We start from the raw sequence: 21,010 nt of genomic DNA on the forward strand, positions 1-21,010 counted from the left end.
TCCAATGTTCCTTTCAGTAACAAAGTTTGAAACTTTTAGTCCAGATCTATCACCAATGAATAAAATCAGAATTAACAGACTTGGCAAATGTTGAAATTATACTTTACAGGCTCCAAGAACAAAAAACAAGCACTTATGCTTCTCTCCACCTTACATTTCTGAAGGTAACTGCAACTAACTTTCAAACCATGTAAGTATATCTCTGATGAGAAAAACTAAGTCTATAAAAGGTATCCTCTTAGTGTTTATGTTCAAGTCTGCTTTGAAAGTTATACTGAAATTGAAAAGGAAAACCTCAGTTCATCCATCCTTTCACATCTCTACACTAGTGTTTTATACCTGTCAGCAAGTAGACTATCAAGTTCAAAGTCAACTACCCTTCTGTGAATAAATAAACAAATGATTTCACAATGAGTTAAGTCACGTTTCCAATATTCTTTTTAAACTAAAATCCTATTTACCGATCTTTTATAAGTTTGAGAAAAAAACAAGTAAGTTATTATATAATCTCAGTAGTATATAAACCTATTTCCTAGCTAATGTTCATAAAACTATGTACTGCAGTGTCTTAAGAAAACCTATTAAAACCAAAATGCAGCAGCTCAGTTATACCAATTGCAATTGCAGTCTCCTGTGAATCTCCGGTGATCATTTTGATGGAGACTCCTGAGGCAATAAGTGTTGTGACAGCTTCTTTCACACCAGTTCTAGGAGGATCAATGATTCCTACCAGGCCCAGGAAGGTCAGCTGTCCCAGCTCCGGACCAGAAGCCAAGGCAAGAACTTAGAAAATAACAAGATACAAAACCAGAAAGTATTGGTTATGAAAGCATCAAACTTAGATGATAATTAATCATTTACAGCTATAATGTCATTTGTAGTTACTGCATATTATTTACAATTCAAACTTATCACAAACCAACACATTATGGTTCAATGGTTCTGGATACAGGGTTGCTTTAAGCTATTAAAAATTAAAAGGAATAAAACCGAAGAACTATTAAGCAGAGAAGACAAATGAGAAAGAATTAAGAACATTCTTCCATAACAACCACAATAAGCTACCCTCCAAAAAAACTACAACCTCTTTAGACAATACAATTCATTATTTAAGGGAAAATATGTGTTATCAAGCATTGAAAGTCAAATTTAAGTAAACAGACCCCTTGGAAGGTGGCTTCTAATATATCTTGATCTGTGAAGGATATATTAATTATACACAGCCTGTATATACACAATTTCATACATGCTAAACACTAGAAAGAAAATTTCATCTATACAGTGGTATTAAGGGCATTAATATCAACAAAGTCTATTTTCACTTCCTCCAAACATTAACAAGCATTTCTTGCTCTTAATTTAGGTCTCTAAGAGCTCATAACTATCATTATGTTTAGTTTTCTGTCATGACTGGGCAACAAAATATAACAGAAAGTCATGCTCATTTCCCAAATATCACTCAGCTTACTCTCAGAACTCTGGAACTTCTAGTCACTACCATTATAAATCAAAAAGGACATAACTGCATCAGGGAAATTATTAGACTAAACACTTAAAGTATCCAGAAAAACACACTAAACCTAAGTGTCTCAGAGTGAATCTGCAAAGTCCCAAAAGAGACCAAAGTAGTACTTATTCTTATTCAAGCAGAAAATATGAAGGATCGAAAAACCAAAGTTGAAGGCAAACCACTTCTGTTTAAGTGTGTAGACATAACCCACAAAGGTTTTCACTCTGAAGGGAAAGATTCCTGGCAATGTCTGGTGCTAGGATAGAGACAGGTAGCAATAAAAGGAAGTGAAGGCTATCAGTTTTGATCTAGCAAATCCTGAGTATGGGAGATCATTTGTGCACACTCCCAGTGGAGGGCTGACACTAGCCCGGAGACTGTTACCCTGCATTTGGGCACTCTTTAGCACTAAAGACCTACTTGAAATATTCCTTAGGTCAAGAATAGATAAACAATGTTTATACAGAAGTCCTCTGATACAAAACAATTATGGTTTGAATATGATATTTCCCATACTCGCAGTTGGAACACGTGGTCCCCAGATGGTAACATTATTTTGTGAGGTTGTGGAGCCTTCAGGATATGGAACCTACCTAGAGGAAGTGGGTCACTTCAGGGCAGAACTTAAGCTTTATAGCTCATCATCCTGCCTCTCTTTACTGCCCTGGAATATAGAGTAGCAACCCTGCCTCCTCAAGCCACTCCTAGCCCCACGCATTCCCCACCATGATGGACTATGCATCAAAATAAATTCCTCCTCACTTAAGTTGCTTCTTGTCAGGTAGCTGGTCATGATCACCAATAAAGAAATGGAACTAAAATATGTTGTAATTTCAAAATTTATGACCACAAGCATTTTTAAGAAATTAACTTTGTAAGATACAGTATAACCGCCGGGCAGTGGTGGCGCACGCCTTTAATCCCAGCACTCGGGAGGCAGAGCCAGGCGGAACTCTGTGAGTTCGAGGCCAGCCTGGACTACCAAGTGAGTCCCAGGAAAGGCGCAAAGCTACACAGAGAAACCCTGTCTCGAAAAACCAAAAAAAAAAAGAAAAAAAGATACAGTATAACCATACATATATCAACTAATATTTTAATGTATACACATTAATATTTAATATTTTATTCTTCCATTACAGAAATAAAAAGGAGAGGAAAGACAAAAAAGGCATAAGAGACAAAGATCACAGTATTTCCTAAAATTCTATGAAACAAATATTTTCCTCTAATAATTCAAGTCTACATTGTGAAGTGCCACACAAACCATACACAAAAACCTCAACAATTCTTCAGCAAAATGGCCCAGCACATAAAGGCACTTGTTATAGACCCTGCCAACCTGAGTTTCAGTCATTCACTGAACTCACACAGTAAAAGCAGAAAATTGATTTTCATGTGTTATCCACTGTGCCATGCCATTCACACACACACATACACACAAAATAAATAAATCTAACAGAAATCTGTAAAAGATAAACTTCTTGAAAGTAAACGCTCTATCCTAAACAGAGAATATTGCAGATCTATAGAAACCCAAGGGTTCATATTTTGCTGTATTTCTGACTTTCTATCATTTGAGGGCTAGTTCCCCAATTATAAAAACATGACACCTCAGAAATTTCAATGGTTCTGACACTGGAGCAGCACTGGACAACTCAGTGAAGTGGGGACTCAGTGCAATTAAAAGAAGGCCTTCTTTCCCCAGCACAGGGACTATGCTGAAACAAGCTCACCTCGGAGTCCTGCTGAGCCCATCCGTGCCTTCTCCTGTTGGTACAGATCTCTCTGCTGCTGAGTAAGTGCCGAAGTCTGCCCTTTGCTGTTGTATGTAGTGCAATACTTAATCACCTGTTCATAAGCACCCTTCATAAAACAAATCTCTGGTCTGTCCTAAAAAGAAAAATATACCAAGTTTACATTCAAATTGTATACATATCCTACATGAATCCAAAAAGAGACATCAATCTCTCATAATGCTTAGCAAAGTTATTCAAACCTAATGCTTTGAGTGACATTTAAACTCTGAAGATTATTAATACATGTAGGAGTTTTCTATATATTTCTACAAAAAAAATCTGTCCTACCATACCTTACACTATGGGCACTGTGAGACTTGGGACACGGTTCTACAGCATGCAGCAGGGAAATGAATGCGATCTGGATCAGTCCAGGGGTAAGGTTTCAGGCTCTTTACTAATGACTACGTATGTACCAGTGTCTATGTCGACCTACCTATGATGCTCTTTAATGCTCACAACCACCTTGAGATTGAGAGTGCTGACAGAGTTCTTCCACTTATCACAGTAGAAGTAATATTCTGTCCAGCATATACAAGGCCCTAAGTTTAATCTCCAACATGGGAAAAACAATACAAAATAATCCCCAGAACCTTCTAAGGAAAATCTGCAGTCTCTACCAGCCCTTCTCACCGTAGACCCTCTGCCATCAAGGCAAGCCAACTTACAACTTCTTTCAGCTGTCGTCTTTGGTTTCAACCTCTGAATTTTTAACACATTTATAATGTGACTCCTCTGGTAACAATTTTACACATTGCCTGCCAGGCAGTGGTGGCGCACACCTTTAATCCCAGTGCCCAGGGTTGCAGCACAAAGCACCACGGAGCCACATTAGCCCTGAGCCTTCTGTGCGACTGCCCTCTCCCTCACCTCTTCACATGGCATTGCCTCCTATTTCAAACGTCTCTGGATGCTTCACAATGCTTCCCCAAGTATCTCGTCACCCTTCAACACCCTAAGAGAGCAGCCTTTCCTGAGTATACCTCCTTGTGCTTATCCCCTCACTCCATCCTCCATTTCACATAGTTTCGAGCAGCTGGGGAGGCCATTGCAATATAAAACCTACAATCTTTCTGTTCTGGAAATATTTCTAGCATTATCTGATAAAATTTCATTTCTTCTTTTTGTTTTGTTTTGCTGTTAGTTTTTTTGAGACAGGTTTATGTAGACCTTGGTTCTCAGGACTTGATATATACAGACCTAGCTGGCCTCAAACTTAAGAGATCCACCTGCCTCTGCCTCCTGAATGCTGATATTAAAGGTGTGACCAGAAAGCCTGGCACAATCATATTTCTTGTCCTCTATGCTAGTCCCACTATTACCTGTGTTCTCGATCTCTAAAACTTCATTTCCTGATCTTCTTATCTTCTCTACAGCTACTTCCCACTTTCTAGTCTACTTTCTGACAGAGTCCTTCTTTACCTAGAGCTTGTATTCAGCATTTGGCTGTCACTTCTTAGGGTCTTTAGGAACCTCCTTCAGCATGCCACTGCCTTAGCTTCTCTGAGCCTCTGTCTGCAGCTTTACACTACACATTTCCCTGGTTACCAAAAAGAAGGATTGCCTATCCATTTAAGCTCACAACTGAAAAACTGGCAGCTGCCTGGTCAGCTGGCAGACCTTGCTGCAGGGGGCAGGGGAAGCCTAAGAGTAGAGAAGCTTTTGTCTTTGCTATTGAAAAGAACAGGGAGCTTTTCCAGAACACTCCACTATTCCAAGGGAACAAGGATAAGGCAGGGCCTGGCTGCACACACCCAGAGAGGAACTGAGGCCTAGAGGCTTGTCCTTTATGACTTCCTTGGCTCAGTGTTCGGTTTTAAGCTTGCTCCACTTCTATCCTCCTCAGATCTCCTATATTCCACAGGGACAAAGGAATACTGTCCTAACTAAAGAGGCAGAAAGGGCATTTGGGGAAGAAGGCTTCCTACTGGTTCCTCATTTAGACTGTCTGTCTTACTACTTGCCTTTAAAGTACTTGTTTTTATCTCTTATTCCAGAGGTTGAGAAAATATACTGTTATTAACATATTCAAAAGACACTTCTAAACAAACTAACTGAGCCATTCTAGTTATTTGTAAGTCAGCAAGTCTGTCCAATCTGTGTCAGGCTGACCTCCCTCCACACCTACTGAGTCTCATTTGTGTGTCTAGGTTTTGTATGTTCATTCCATTGGTTGCTTCCATCTTGTAGGAAGTCTTTAGGTTGGAAATGAGAAGAATAACACAATTAGTGTGTTATTTATTTGAAAGATAAGACATTCCTTCTATGAAGAGCAGTCCAACATAAAATCATCAGCAGAGACCTAAAATGAACTATCAGTTAGAAGAAAATCATATCAAAAGAACTGGATATCAAAGCCCTCCCTCCATACCTAAGACCAGGCTATAATCCACTCAAGCTCTTGGCTCACAAACACTTAATATTTCAATACACAAATTCTATAAAGAGTGTCATAATAAAAAAAAATGTAATGGTCGAGAGACAATCCGAACTGACCTACTCTGGTGATGGGATGGCCAAACACCCTAATTGTCGTGCTAGAAACCTCATCCAACTACTGATGGATCTGGAGGCAGAGATCCATGACTAGGCCCCAGGTGGATCTCTGGGAGTCCAATTAGCGAGAATGAGGAGGGTTTATATGAGAGAGAATTGTTGAGACCAAGGTCGGATAAAGCACAGAGACAAATAGCCAAACAAACGGAAACACATGAAATATGAACCAATGGCTGAGGGGTCACCAACTGGATCAGGCCCTCTGAGTGGGTGAGACAGTTGATTGGCCCGATCTGTTTGGGAGGCATCCAGGCAGTGGGACCGGGTCCTGTGCTCATTGCATGAGTTGGCTGTTTGAAACCTGGGGCCTATGCAGGGTCCCTTGGCTCAGCATGGGAGGAGGGGACTGGACCTACCTGGACTGAGTCCACCAGGTTGATCTCAGTCTGTGGGGAAGGCTTTGCCCTGGAGGAGATTGGAATGGGGGGCGGGCTGGGGGGAAGGTGAGGGGGGCGGGAGGGGGGAGAACAAGGGAATCTGTGGCTGATATGTAGAACTGAATTGTATTGCAAAATAAAAATTAAAAAAAAAAAAAAAAAATGTAATAAAGACTTAAGTACACTGGTGATTACAATGTCCTAAGGCAGTGGTTTTCAAGCTTCCTAATGCTATGACCTTTTGGCGCAGTTCCTCATGTTGTGATGACCCTGCAACCATAAAATTGTTTTTATTGCTACTTCATAACTGTAATGTAAATATCTGTGTTTTCCGATGGTCTTAGACAACCCCTGTGAAAGGGTCATTGAACCCCCAAAGAGGTCACCGTGCAGAGGTTGAGGACCACTGCTCTAAGGCAACTGATACAGTAATTCAGTAGAACTAATGGTAAACTAAAAAAAAGAAGATAAAAAAGGAAAAATTGTCACCTAAGCTGAAACAGATGTGCTCTATTATTTTATTATTTTGAGAGCCTCACCCTATAACCCAGGCTTGCCTGAAACTCACTGTACAGCTGACCTCAAACTTGTAGCAATCCTGCTTTAGCCTCCTAAATGCTAGAATTATGCCTAAATACTTTTAAAGACAGAGATACCTGCTGTGTTCGGTGTACACACTTAACAGCCATCCACTTCTGCTCAGAACTAAAAGGGTATTCAGTTTTTCTGATATAGTCTTGTTGCAGTCCATCAAGGCCCATCTGTAAAAACAGAATTAAAAAAATTAATTATAATCAACATGGTTATTTTTCCCTTTAACAAGCAAGGCAAGTCACAACTTACAACATGGTGAGTTAAGATAACTGGTTCCTTTTCCAATATTGGTGAAAGAATAGTAATGTTTTATCTATTGTGGACTGCATTTCCCTGAAGAGCAGCATACAATTTCAACATGAAAGCTTGAATGTATAGATAGAATACTATAGACTGTTTGTACACCAAGCTTTCATATAAGTTATATTAATTAACCTCTCTACAAGCTCAAATTCTGGAAGAAAACAGTATACAAATAAATAAAAGTGCCTGACCAATACTAAAGATGAACTTTCCCAACTCAGAAAAGTTTCATATTAACCCTTCACTTATTGGCAACTGGGATCTTTCTTGTCTTTTGCCATCATCTTCATCCTAATCCTTTAGCCCATGGTTTTGTAACAGTTTCCTCCAGATTGAAACATTGAGTCCTTAAGCAGGAAGGTAAACAAATAAAAATTGTTTTAAGTCCTGAAACTGAGCAGATTCACTAGGCCCCTCCTTCCCAGACTAAACAATAAAGACTGCTGAGAGACACCCTCAAACAAGTCAAGCTGTAAAGAAGAGTGACACCAGACCAGCTGCCAGAAAGCAGCAGAAGCCAGCTGAGCTGCCTGGGAGAGGTTTAGATCAGAGTCGCTTGGAAAGGACACTCTCCAGCCTGTGGATCTGCCTGCAGGCTGTGCAGGGGGCTCCAGGTTCCCAGCTTCGTGAGCTGTCACCTGTGCTGGGGTGGGCTTTGGCGATGCCGCTGTCTTTGAGTTATTTCTGCTCCTGTAAGTAACTTCTCACCCATATCCCTGTAAGTAACCCCAATAAAACTCATTGGTTAACTGAGTTGGACTTTGGTGGTATCTGTAGTTTGATCTACCATGGATTCCCTATCTGGGGTGTGTGTGTGTGTGTGTGTGTGTGTGTGTGTGTGTGTGTGTGTGTGTTGTGTCTCTCTAGGAAGTTCTGTTACACAATACCCCCCATTATAACTACTAGTAACTACTAATGTCATGTATTTGTTCTCACTCCTAATCCTTTCTGATACCTTTGCCTCTTATTCCAAATATCTATATGTATTTTAAAACTAGTCAAAAGTCCATGTTATTAACATCTGTTTTCTTCAGAAGTATGTTCAGAGTTCTCTTGGTATTCATATAACCACCAAACTACAGCCTATTTATCAATTTCCCTCTTTACACAAGCACCTTTCATTCCTTTCACACTAGCCAGACAATTAGCCATGACCCATTCACTCCATGCCTAGTCACTCCCTCGGGCTTTCATTTTTAGCTCCTTCCTAGATATACTCACTAAACCTTTTCTGTCCTTTAACGTCAAGCCTCCAGCTCTGAACTTGCACTGTTCAAGATACATAGACAGACAGACAGACAGACAGACAGAATGGCTGCTCAGTGTTTTAGATTTAACTATCTTGCTCTGCCTTTTCTTGGTTCCAGGGATGTCAGGATTAATGCCTCTAGGAAGAAGCTAGGAGCTTGCTAAACAGAAACACAGGAAATACCTAACACTTGCTCCATGTTTTTATTAATCTTCCAAAAGATATACATTTTTTTTCAGTTTTAGGCCAGATGATAGAGAACTACAGGTTTCTATAGAGAAAACATATATATTTTTAAACTACTAGGCAGTGGTTTATCTCAGAGTTAGAGTGCCTGCCTGGCATCTGGAAAGCCCGGGATTCGATCTCTATTATATATATTAAAATGAACAAATAACTAAGCAAATCCAGTGATCATCTTCTGAATTAAAAGCTACACTAAGGTGCAACTGTATGCTGGTTCTCAGTCCCAGTAACCACACATAGAAAAACACTGTTTCATTCAAGTTTCAGTGTTTTCTCAGACTATTCTTACAAGTGGGAAAGGCTGCTTTTGCTATGTAAATACCAGGTTTCTCACTGAAAGAAAGGTAAACTTAGGACAGGCTCAATCTGAACAGATTAGAGGAACAATACTTCCTCTCCCAAACAGATTTTAATAACACTCACTTTGAGAAATGGACGAAAGGAAGCAAAGATTAGAAGGAAAAAAACTGATTTCCTACAACTGCATTAAGTTTTGTACATGAGTTACTAGAGAATCTTTTCTTTTACTAATGTAAAAGTACAAAAGCATTCCAGAATATTATCTTCTATTCATGTACAAGTATTTAACAGCAACTAACACACTTACAAGTTTTTCACATACGGATCTCAATACTAAAAACACATCCCTCTCTGGTCATTAGTCTGTACCTTGTAATGAGGAGTAAGTTACACTGAAACTGTCTGTTCTCTTCATTTAACTGATCCCCAATGTCAGTTAAAAAAAAAAAAAAGGAAAATGAGTCTTACTGAATACCTAAAACCACAGTGATGATGAATCTGAAAGGCCTCACATTCTGCTAGCAGGGTAATAGCCCACATGCCAAAGATACTAAATACATACCTTCATCGCAAGAGCAATTAAGGCTCCTTCAGTTGGCTTTCCCATCAGAGTGTTGTTCCTAATTACAGCATCATTGCACACACAGCCCGCCTAAAAGAAATGCATATCAACTATAAAGGCATCACTCTGGCTTAAGTCGTTATGCACTAAGTTAACTTCTTGAATATATTTTTACCTCAACAATTCTGCTAACAGCTGGGTTATAGAATCCATGAACAACATCACCATCAACAATTACTTCACCAAACTGATTATAGCCAACTCCAGTAACCTAAGGATTAATAACACAAACAGTACGGTAATAAGACTTAATGGCAACCAAATAACAGCCTGAGCTATATTCATGTCATTTTCTAGTCATACTGTTGGTAATACAAATGCTTAACAATAAAATAAATCTAAAACAGACAATTTAATATTAGAGGGACAGAAATTCTATTTAGGATACTAATTAACCTAAAAAGATATTTTTGTCTGCTTAATGATTCATTATAAAAATAAGATTAAAAAAAATATGGAAAACCTCTATATAACTGAGCTTAACTTTATATAGCAATACATTACAGCTTGCAAAAAAACTTGAACCCACTATTACCATGTCTAGCCTCTCCCCCACACCCGAGACCAGGTACTAGCTCGAACTTGGTTTCCAGGCAAATGGTCTTAGGGACAGAGAAAGGCTCACCCTGGAAATGACAGGCTGCTCTGACAGCACAGTACAAGGCTACCCTAAAAACAAATCAGACATGAAACAAGCCAAATATCCCAAGTGGCTAGAACCTAGGTAAACAACTATCATAATAAAAATAATAAAGCTTAGAATTAAAAAAAAGACAAATCATTAATATTTAACATAAAATGATAGACTCTGAAGAGAAACTAATATCACATAGAGCTTTAGGTATCCCTGACCAAACCTAATAACTGCATTCAACAATCTCACTTTAAGGACTATGTAAAACAGACCCAAACAAACCTAAGTACAGACTTGTGTCAATTTTTCTAATGTTTGTTTTCTTTGATGAATTATCTGTAAACTTTAAAAATCTGTGCCCTTCATAACTACTATTAAGAATATTCTAATCAGTCTTCAAAAACCAGGAGGGCCTAAAAGTAGCCCTCCACCAGCTTCTGAAGAAGTACAGTACAGAGATTGTCAATATGTAAGTTTATAAAGTCATTCGTTATTGATTCATTCAAGTATTTACTGTGATATGTCAACATACCTCCTACTCTTAACTCATCATCTAGTAGGAAAGAGGGAAGGAATTTTCAGCTGGGATAAAGACTGGAATACAAAGAACACATAAGGCACAGGGCCAGTTCTCAGTGCTCAGGAAGATGTTCCTGAAGAGTGCAAAGAATCAATACTGAAGAAAAAGAGGCATTCAACTTTTTGACACAGTGGGCCAGCAACAAAGGTCATGGGGGAAATTCTGTCACACAGAAAGAACTATGAAGCTAGTATACCATGTACCATACACAGGGGAGTAAAGGGGAATAGCTAAGGCTAGAAAGGGAAGAAAAAGGCCACACAGAGCCTTAAGAGCCGCAATTCAGAATCCTCTGCACAATGGAGAACCATTGAACTAACTTGGGGGTGACGTGCTATATCTCTACACAAGGCTCTCAAAGAACAGACAGTGTGAGAACCAAAAATAAATACAGAAAGACTAGTCAAAAGGATGTATCGGAAGGCCAGGTGAGAGACGTGTAACATGGCCTGGAGAAGCTGGCTATAAAACAGATACTCAGGAAGGTAATTTAGGAGGTCAAAACTGGCAGGACTTGGTGATGAGTGGATGGAGGGTGATTTAAAGAGATGCCAAGGGATCCAAGACTCTAAATTGTACACACAATGTGAAACAAGTGATAAGATCACATGTAAAGAAAAGAGATTTTGAAGATAAAAACATTAGAATTGGTAAGCATCTTAAACATTGAGTTTCTTTAAAGGGGTAGACTTTTTTAAAAAGAAAAAAAGTCAATACCTCAGCATGCAGACCATCTGAAGTAAATATGTGAGTAACGGTCATTTCATTCTTTGTCAATGTTCCAGTTTTATCTGAACAAATCACATTGCAGCAGCCTAAAAATAAATCACAGGGTGTCACCACAAGAATCAAGAGAAAAGCAGGTCAACTTAGAAAAAGGAATAAAACATCTGGAAACAATGTTCTATTACTCTGAAATCCCAAGTCATTGGTCACTATAATTTCTTACTTTATGTTTGCTTCGTCATAAGGTAAAGTTTCTGAAGTTGGAAACAAAATTTAGATGTTTACTTTTTTTTAGTTCCTACAAAGCTACTTCATATTGGTTTTGGACAATGACTTCAGAATACATTTTCTAGGAATTTTAAAAGATTCTGACATGTGAATCCATATAATTTCTTCAGTCAGGGATTTTCAAGGTATTATAAACAAGAACTTAAACTTAAAAACATTTTTGGATAGCTACACTACTTTTAAAAGAAATTTTGTGATATTTTGAGAATAAAGTTGTTCAATCAATATAACCAGGATATACTTATTGTTCTTACTATAAACAAAGTCATTCTATAAGCAGGAAACTGAGTTCTGTAATTACCAACTATAAAAAATTTCTATTAATTTTGCTCCAAGACTTCATTTGCAATATGGATATCAAAAAATATGATCTAAGCATTAGTATATTCCATAATGCATAAAGATTCTTCTTAAGAAATGAATTTTTAATTGCTTAGTTGGATTGTTAAAACTGCGTTCATCACTGCTTGACCCCAACATCATTATAATGTTAGTAACAGAGAAACTGTAAAGTGCAGTGACTCTCCACCGCGTGAACTAAGACCTCACTACCTCAGTGCTCTTCACAACACTTACCTAGTGTTTCAACAATAGGCAGTTTCTTCACAATAGCTCTTTTCTTCACCATTCTCATAACCCCAAGGGCTAGTGTCACTGTGACCACAATAGGCAAGCCTTCAGGAATTGCTGCTACAGCCAAACTATAAGCAATGGATACACAGTATTAAAGTTTACGTTGACTAACGTCACAACAATATTGCTATTCCTACTTCCTATCATTAACATTCCGTTCTACTTCTGTAATCATAATTTACATTTTTATTCTTAGTTTAGAGGTTGATTATAAAGGCTGAAAATAAGCAACATTTACAAAAATATTTGGCAGACTGAGCACCCTGAAGGACACCTTCTGTCTCTCATTTGAGCATGGTAAAATGAAATCCTTTGCTCTCCTGCTTCCACTATGTCTTACTATACAACAACAACGCACATCATGATTTATAATCCACATCTAACAAGCCTTCTCAATCTTTTACTCTTGAGTCATTTTACAAATAACAGAAGAATAGATTATGAAAAATTTCATTAGTTTTTTCTTAATCTTAATCCAAAACTATTCCTTGTTTTGACAGTCTATATACCTGAAGTGGGTAACATCCTCGAGGTACAGTGGACTGTTCAACTGCAAATTAATGCAGTGTAAACATTTCAAAACACATTCCTAACAGATTCTAACTTACAATCCTGTTTCTTCTTTGATAGTCTTGAGTTTTGGTTTTTTTGCTTGGGTTTGGGGGTTGCTTTTACTTTTTATGAGATAGGGTCTCATTACCCAGGACTAGCCACAAATTCATGATCCTCATGCCTCAGCTGGGTAGCAGACATGATTCACCATACCCAACCAGCTACTTTTGCAGTTGTTTTATCAGCAAGTAACACTTCTAAAAATAATGAGGGCTCTTAACTTGGTGGGAAAGGAAAGTCGTATTTTATGTAACTGAAATATTTCTGTTCTTAGATTTTTGAAACATCAATTATAGTGGTAATTTTCCCATTTCTGCATACATTTCTTTGTAATCACCTTTATACTCTAGACATTTTTCCACTTACATATAAAGTATGAAGTGAGCAAAAATAAGCATCATTAAAAATGAAAGAATTTCATCATATATAGTTTTGGAAAAAAGGGATGGTCTAGATTCTTATTGGAGACATTACATGATAAAATCCTTGCTGCAAAAATAACCAGGAGAAATGGCCTTTTTCATTTTGGCCCTAGAAACACACCACTCACTCATCACCTTAGGAGTTAATAGCCCTGATACTTCAATTGCATGGTTAACTTGACCCATTTTTATAGCCCAAAAAATTTCTATCTGGTTTTCTGCATTCTCTTTTGTCTGGTACTTATTTAGTCATCTGTCAGTTTCCCTCTTTGCCATTATGGTGCACAACTCCAGAATTCTCACTTTTGTTCAATGAATGCCTGAAAACATTTAGGGGATTCAAAAACAAATGAACAAAATAAAAATAAAAACAAAAAACCCCACAAACCCATAAAGACCATCTCTAAGATTTATTTTATACTTTCTTATATGGTAATGGGATACACTGATCAAAAAACCCTAAAGGATTATAAGATACTGATGGTTTATTACTACACCAACTTTCCACTTCTAGGTAATTCTATCATTCTACATTTTTACATCAGTCATTTTTGGTACATATAGAAATCATTGTTAAATCAATTATTAAAGTAATAAAAGCAAAATGTTTCAAGAAATGAAAAAAATTAGATCACTAAAGATTCCATCATGAATCATATATTTATACTTGAGTCCAATGCAACCATGGTTTTTATTCTATTAGTTTTTTTTAGATTTTTGGAATGTTGACATAACCTAAAGAAATAATAAAAGTAATACTGTGAATCCTTATGACTAGAATTACTTTAAAAAGAAAAAAAATATTAAAGAACTAAACTTGGCCCTATCATATGCTAACAGTATCACAAACACATTCCCCATTTTTATTTCATATTTAATGCCCCCACACACACACACATGCACACACACAGACACACTTTTTAAAACAAGTTTTGGGTTGTGGTCTAGCTCCTTTACTTTGTCACAAAGACCTTTGAGAGAAGATATCACTCCCTTCTTCCTATATATTCCTTATAATGTACACGATTTGTCCTTTGGAAATACTGATTTTTGTTTTATTTTAATATTTGAACTTTTCCATCCTAGTCTACTATACAGAGATGCTACTCAGAATTTCTTTCCCTTAAGTTGACTAGGTGAGTTCTATCCTTTTTTACATACCCACATATCATCTTTTCCCCCTTTTCTTCCCTTCATAAATATCCTGAGCATCTGCTATTTTTAACTGATCGAACTAGCACTAGGGCTAGGCCTAATCTTCAGACTTACAATCATTTTCCTCTGTTGTTGATAATCAATGTCCCACCATCTTACAATGTAATCTGATGTTGCTACAGATGAAAAGTAAATAAAATGTTTCCCTTTCTTCACCTGATTAACTTTCTAATTCTGTTTCCCTGGTGACCTGATATGAAGTGTTGTCCAATTTGTTGCTGGGCCACACCATTTACAATAAAGGAGATTGCTGATAATCTTTCTCTGGTCTAAGAAAATCATAATTATCTTACAAGAAGTCATATAATATCTAGGTACAGTGACTCTTTTTTGTTTGTTTGTTTTGTTTTGTTTTTTGAGACAGGGTTTCCTTGTAGCTTTGCACCTTTCCTGGATCTCACTCTGTAGACCAGGCTGGCCTTGAACTCACAGAGATCCACCTGCCTCTGCCTCCCGAGTGCTGGGATTAAAGGCATGCGCCACCACTGCCTGGCACAGTACAGTGACTCTTAACTACACCTGCATCTTTGCAAGCACACAGCGGTAAATGAGGCTAACTGTAACCAGGGTAATCCCAGAACTCAGAACCGCCATGTCTCTGTGCCCGAGTGAAGGGCTGCATGCTCTGCTGCAGGACACTCTAAACTGGCCCTGCTGTTTTCATGACACAGATACCGGATGTGGTCTGTGAAGAGCTGAGTTAAAGCGTTTAGTACTACTTGTAGTGGCAATCCACAGATAATGATAAGTCTGAGGACAACCTAACTATACTTCTTTTGTAGATGGCTTGTTTTCCTCAGCCTCATGATGATGCACGGTGTGTAGCCTGCAACTTTTTCCATCTAGCTAGGTATACGATGAATTCATTCAGTCGCCACAGATCCAGACTGCACTTTATCTTAAGAAGATACCCACGGCCGGGCGGTGGTGGCGCACGCCTTTAATCCCAGCACTCGGGAGGCAGAGCCAGGTGGATCTCTGTGAGTTCGAGGCCAGCCTGGGCTACCAAGTGAGTTCCAGGAGAGGCGCAAAGCTACACAGAGAAACCCTGTCTCAAAAAACCAAAAAAAAAAAAAAAAAAAAGAAGATACCCACACTATTTCCTGCATGGTTTTCTCTTACTTCTCCTTTGGAAATAACAGTTCCTGACATTGTTCTTCTCTGTTTCTATCTCATTATGGGTTACTGTTATCTCTTTCATGGATTTTTGTTTGTTTCTTTGTTTTTCTGTTTTCTCTCTTGAACTTCATACCGAATATTTAATTTCAGCAATCAAGATCTTACATTTCTAGAAATTCTTTGCTCTCTGATGCTTTTCTATAATAACCTGTCCCTCTTCCATGGATGACAAAGGATACTTGATGTTAGAGATTTTCTTTTTCTTTGGAGGCTGATTATTCAATTAATACAGTGTGATTTTCTATTGCAAACCATGAGCTTTCGAACATTCCTTGTCTACCTACATGCAAAAATGCAATAGTGAGTTAACAGTCAAGTCTGCTTTTTCTCCACTGACAAATAAGTAGGCTTCCATTTTCCCAGGAGTTCATTTGAATATATAGCTTTTGTGAGGCACACATTATAACTATATAGTATATATGTGTGTGCATATATATAGTTACAATATATTTATATACAGTATATCTAATATGTATACATATAGTATATACATAACAAAAACAGAATCTGGCTTTTAAATTATTAAAGTAGAAACACAGTAGAAATGTTTTACATTCTTATGGGCTCTACATAAAATCAATCTCCATAACGAAATGAACTCCACCAGAGAAGAGACAAGAGACTGAATGTACAAACAAATACTAGAACTTACCTTACACTAATAGTAAACATTTCCAGAATGTCTTTTCCTAGTAACCAGCCAACCAACATGATGATACCTAGAACAAGATCAAATACTTATTCTTCCCTTTTCTGTAGAATCACCTACAGAGGACAGAGGACAGATGAAGCAGCTCAAGGGTGCATAAGAGGGAAAGCATATCCCCAGAGGCTGTCCTGAAAGGGCACGTGCAGAGGACACAGCTTCTCCTTCGGCTCCGATGCTCCCACTCATCTCTCCAAACAGAAACTAACAGCTCAAAGAACACTGACAGCATTTTCACAGGATAAAATTGGAGGCAGATCTATAAAACACACAGGTCTCACACTGACTCTCAACTCTACAAACAACACTGTAATTTAACTTTACATAAATCAATATGAGACACTGCACATGAAGTACGTACTTCCTATGAAGGTATATATTTAGGACTACCTCAGAGAGACTGAGATTTCTTACTAACAAATTCACTAGAAGCACAAATACATGGCAATAACCAAATAAAAGCAGTTATAGGAATATAAACCAGTTAAAAGCAAAAGCATTACCTTCCTGCCTCCTAAGATGACAAATGATCACCATATAGATATAAAACAGATATTTTAGGGATTGTTTTTGAAACTACAAAAGGGAAAAAACTGCTTTAAAATGGATTACTGACTTTAAAACACTAAGAACTATAATAATTAAAACAGTGGGAGAATTAGAAAAAATTCCACATTAAAATTCTAAATTAATATATGTGCCATGTATATGATAAAGATGTCATTCAAAACGGTAAATAAATAATGGATTATAAAAGTAGTAGTACTTGGATAATTAACTTTTGAGTAACAAAGTTACAACTCTAACTTAAGCTACATAATTTTTAAATTAACTGATGATACAGAAACAGAAGGTGTTTTTACACAGTTCCATGCAATTTTTTGATGCCATCTATATATTATACAGTGTTTAAAGCAAGGAAAATATGGCTTTCTCCTTAAACAGTTACCATTTCATTCTGGTATTTTTTATTTGTTCTTTGAGAATTTCACACATGTATACAATGTGGTTTTATCCTAGCTACCCTCCCTCCCTCCAGCTCCTTCCTGGAGACATACTCCCACACATATTTCCCCTCAACTTCAAGTCTGCGTTTCTTTTATAAACCATTGAGCCAAATTAGTGTTGCTCTTATGCACATGGGTGAAGAGCCATCCACTAAAGCATGAACAACCTACCGGGGCCACACCCTTGAAGAAAACTGACTCCCCAGCAGCCATGATTGCCAACAGCTCTTCAGTTAGAGAGTGGAGCTTCATGAGCCCCCCCATATCAGAATGTTCAATGGCTTGATCTTTTTCAGGTCTCATTCAGGCAATTACAGCTGCTCTGCATTCATGACACAGGATCATTGGATTCTGTCACCTTCTGAAGACACTATTTGTGACTCGTACAAACTTTCTGCTTCCTCTTCTACAATCCTCCCTAAGCCTTCGTGGGAGTATGCTACAGATGCCTCATTTAGGGATGAGCGCTCCAGTCACTTATTCTGCACTTGGACCAGATGAGTCTATTAATCACTGTCTACTAAAAAAAAAAAAAAAAAAAAAAAAAAAAAAAAAAAAAAAAAAAAAAAAAAAAAAGGCAGCTTCTCTTTGAAGGTGAGAGGGTGAGAGCTGCACTCGTCTAAGGGTACAGTAATAAGTATTCAGAAGGCAGCTTGATACAGTGTTCTCTCTACATATATGACTGCAGGCCAGAAGACAGCAGCGGGCCCTCCTCTAACTTAGCCTATGACCTCCTCTAGATTTACAGTTCCAGGCATCAGCACCTTGCTATGAAGCAGACAATCTTGAAATGAAATAGTAAAAGTAAGCCAGGCACAGTATCATAGTCCTGCAATCCCAGCCTTTGGGAGGTATAGGAAGGCCTGGAGTTCAAGGTCATCTTTGGCTACAAAATAAGTTTGAAGTCATCATGGTCTACATGTTACCATGGTAGTAAAATTGAGCATTAAAATTTAAACTTATATAGTGGCTAGAAGTGTAGTTCTATAGTAGAACATTTGACTGGCATGTGTGAGGCCCTGGATTCAATTGCCAGCACCAAAAACCAACCACAGTGAAAATCTAAACAAGAAGAAATCAATCTATAGCATATTTTTTTTGGGGGGGGAGGATGTCAAGACAGGGTTTCTCTTTGTAGTCCTGGCTGTCCTGAACTTCCTTTGTAGACCTGACTGGCCTTGAACTCACAGAGATCCGCCTGCCTCTGCCTCTCAAGTGCTGGGATTCAAGGTGTGCGCCACCACCACCTGGCTATAGCACTGTTCTTTTTTGTTTTGTTCTGTTTTTAAGGATTTATTTATTTATTATGTATACAGTGTTCTCTCTATATATATGACTGCAGGCCAGAAGACAGTACCAGATCTCATTACAGGTGGTTGTGAGCCACCATATGACTGCTGGGAATTGAACTCAGAACCTCTGGAAGAGCTGTCGGCACTCTTAACATCTGAGCCGTCTCTCCAGCCCTATCGCACTGTTCTTGCTCCAGCCCTATCGCACTGTTCTTGAAGTAAACATTCTTATAAATATGAGGATGGGACATTCCTAGGATGATCAAAACCTTAAAATTACTTGGACGCCTGTTACTTCAATAATTTTACTTCTAAAAATGTATCCCAAAGAAATGAACAATGGTTATAATATGCTATTAATGATCTGCACTGGAAGAAGAATTCATATGAATTAAAAACAATCAGAAAATCTAAGTAAATACCTGAAAAAATGCCTGATTATAGATCCAGAAAACAGAATACTACACTATCTTTAAATCTGCTTAGGTCATTATCAACTTAATGACAAGACATTTATGATAGAATATCCAAGACAGAAGGAAGGAAGGAAAGAAAGAAAAAGGGGAGGAGAAGGTGAAAGAGGAAGAGAGACAGGACTGAGAAGAGCCGTCAACACCAGCATGACTAGAAAGACAAATACTAAAATGTTTAGAGGAATGCTCACTGACTACACATAGAAATTCCACAGTTCTGGTTTTATTTCTGTCCCCAGAGTTGCTTTTATAATTTTAAAAAATGAGTACTAACCTAAAAGGAAACATAGGAGCAAAATAATTCTACCCTTAACACTCAAAACAGAACACCCAAGAAGCCAATGACATGGCTGAGTGAGTAAGGGAGCTTGCCACCACGCCACACAACATGAGTTCAATCCCCAGAACCCACATGATGACAGACTGTTGTGCTCTGGCATCTATGTATGTGCAAAATAAATATGTCCAAAGAACAAGAAAAGAAAACACAGGTAACAACTGTACACATACTCTTCTCTTACCTATTATACCAAAGGAGTAAAAGGACAGCTGCTTGCCTAAGAGGTCCATGCTCTTCTGCAGAGGAGTTTTTGGTGCCTTGACAAATTAGAGAAGATTGCCACAGTAAGTTAAATTGGATACATTTTCCAGGGGCCGGGAACTCTGCAAAGCACTCAGAATGCACATTCCTGAATTAAGCACACAACTCTCTAGATGTTAACACTCCCACTCTCCCTGAAGAAACTGAGACCTATGCTCACGTGGTGTAGCTCACACAGGAAGCAGTGAAAGCTGTCCACTTTAAAGACCTGGCTTACTTGAAAAGGCTTCTCACTATGCTTCCCACTAAGTTAAAAATCTCTCCTGCCAGCTTCTCCCAGACTTCATTACTGTCAGCTATTCCTGCCATTCTCCAGTTTTCCTCTCTGTACCCACAAACATGCCCAGTAACCTAAGCTTTTGTTTTATTCTGTGCCTCCCCAATCTGCTAATCTTCCTTACTGATCTTCCACCAGCAAGCTCCTTGTTCCACATTATACCACAAACTGGAGTTTTGCTAGTTTAGCTAAGAAATCCAGATGATTGTGGAAGAACATAGCATTTACAGAATGCAATTTTACACACACACACACACACACACACACACACACACACACACACACACAAGAAATTATGTTAAAATTTGGGGTAGAGGATATGACCTGAGTTAAAAGCACATCAACAGTAATCCTACAGAGAGTGCACATCAGCAGCAGAACATGTGCTGAGCACATGCTACACATTAGGGTAAATCCTCACCCCAAGTAATAACAGAACAGAACCATTTTCTGTAAGAATAACACCTATCCAATGGCTATGAATCTCTTTCTAACATAAACAATTAATAAAAATAAAAACCTTTCATAATAATGACAATGTAAATTCAGGTCCTTCCAATTTTAGGATTTCCAATTGTGTTTGTAAGAAAAAAATTAGCAATATCCTGAAGAAAACAGTCTTCAACAGTACATGCAAGAATCTATAACTCCTTACTTTTCTACCATGTAAGACAGAAAATTAGAGATTGAAGCAAACAGCTGACAGTCAGTACTCACTTCTTCTGCTTGCATCATCTTAAAAACCTCTCCAAATTCAGAATTCTCTCCTGTTCCAATGACAATACCCTAAAGGGGAAACCAGGAAAATCCAT

General features: G+C 38.1%; 1 protein-coding gene across 10 annotated transcripts in view; it reads right to left on the reverse strand.

Moving 5' to 3' along the window:
• The window catches only part of Atp2c1 (ATPase secretory pathway Ca2+ transporting 1), a 100,198-nt gene that overhangs the window by 21,507 nt on the left and 57,681 nt on the right, over positions 1 to 21,010 (reverse strand). For all 10 annotated transcript variants that reach the window (XR_009380322.1, XM_059268504.1, XM_059268496.1 and 7 more), the window contains 10 exons: positions 20,916 to 20,984; positions 19,842 to 19,917; positions 16,495 to 16,561; positions 12,358 to 12,482; positions 11,485 to 11,582; positions 9,669 to 9,764; positions 9,494 to 9,583; positions 6,896 to 7,000; positions 3,244 to 3,400; positions 613 to 783 (listed from right to left, as the gene is read on the reverse strand). Coding sequence is in view for 9 of the 10 variants with exons in the window: in XM_059268504.1 (XP_059124487.1) it covers positions 613 to 783; positions 3,244 to 3,400; positions 6,896 to 7,000; positions 9,494 to 9,583; positions 9,669 to 9,764; positions 11,485 to 11,582; positions 12,358 to 12,482; positions 16,495 to 16,561; positions 19,842 to 19,917; positions 20,916 to 20,984 (1,054 nt within the window). In the remaining variant the exon portion in view is untranslated. The remainder of the gene's footprint in view (positions 1 to 612; positions 784 to 3,243; positions 3,401 to 6,895; positions 7,001 to 9,493; positions 9,584 to 9,668; positions 9,765 to 11,484; positions 11,583 to 12,357; positions 12,483 to 16,494; positions 16,562 to 19,841; positions 19,918 to 20,915; positions 20,985 to 21,010) is intronic.

The sequence above is a fragment of the Peromyscus eremicus genome, chromosome 7 (assembly GCF_949786415.1).
Source record: "Peromyscus eremicus chromosome 7, PerEre_H2_v1, whole genome shotgun sequence".
NCBI classification, from domain to species: domain Eukaryota; kingdom Metazoa; phylum Chordata; class Mammalia; order Rodentia; family Cricetidae; genus Peromyscus; species Peromyscus eremicus.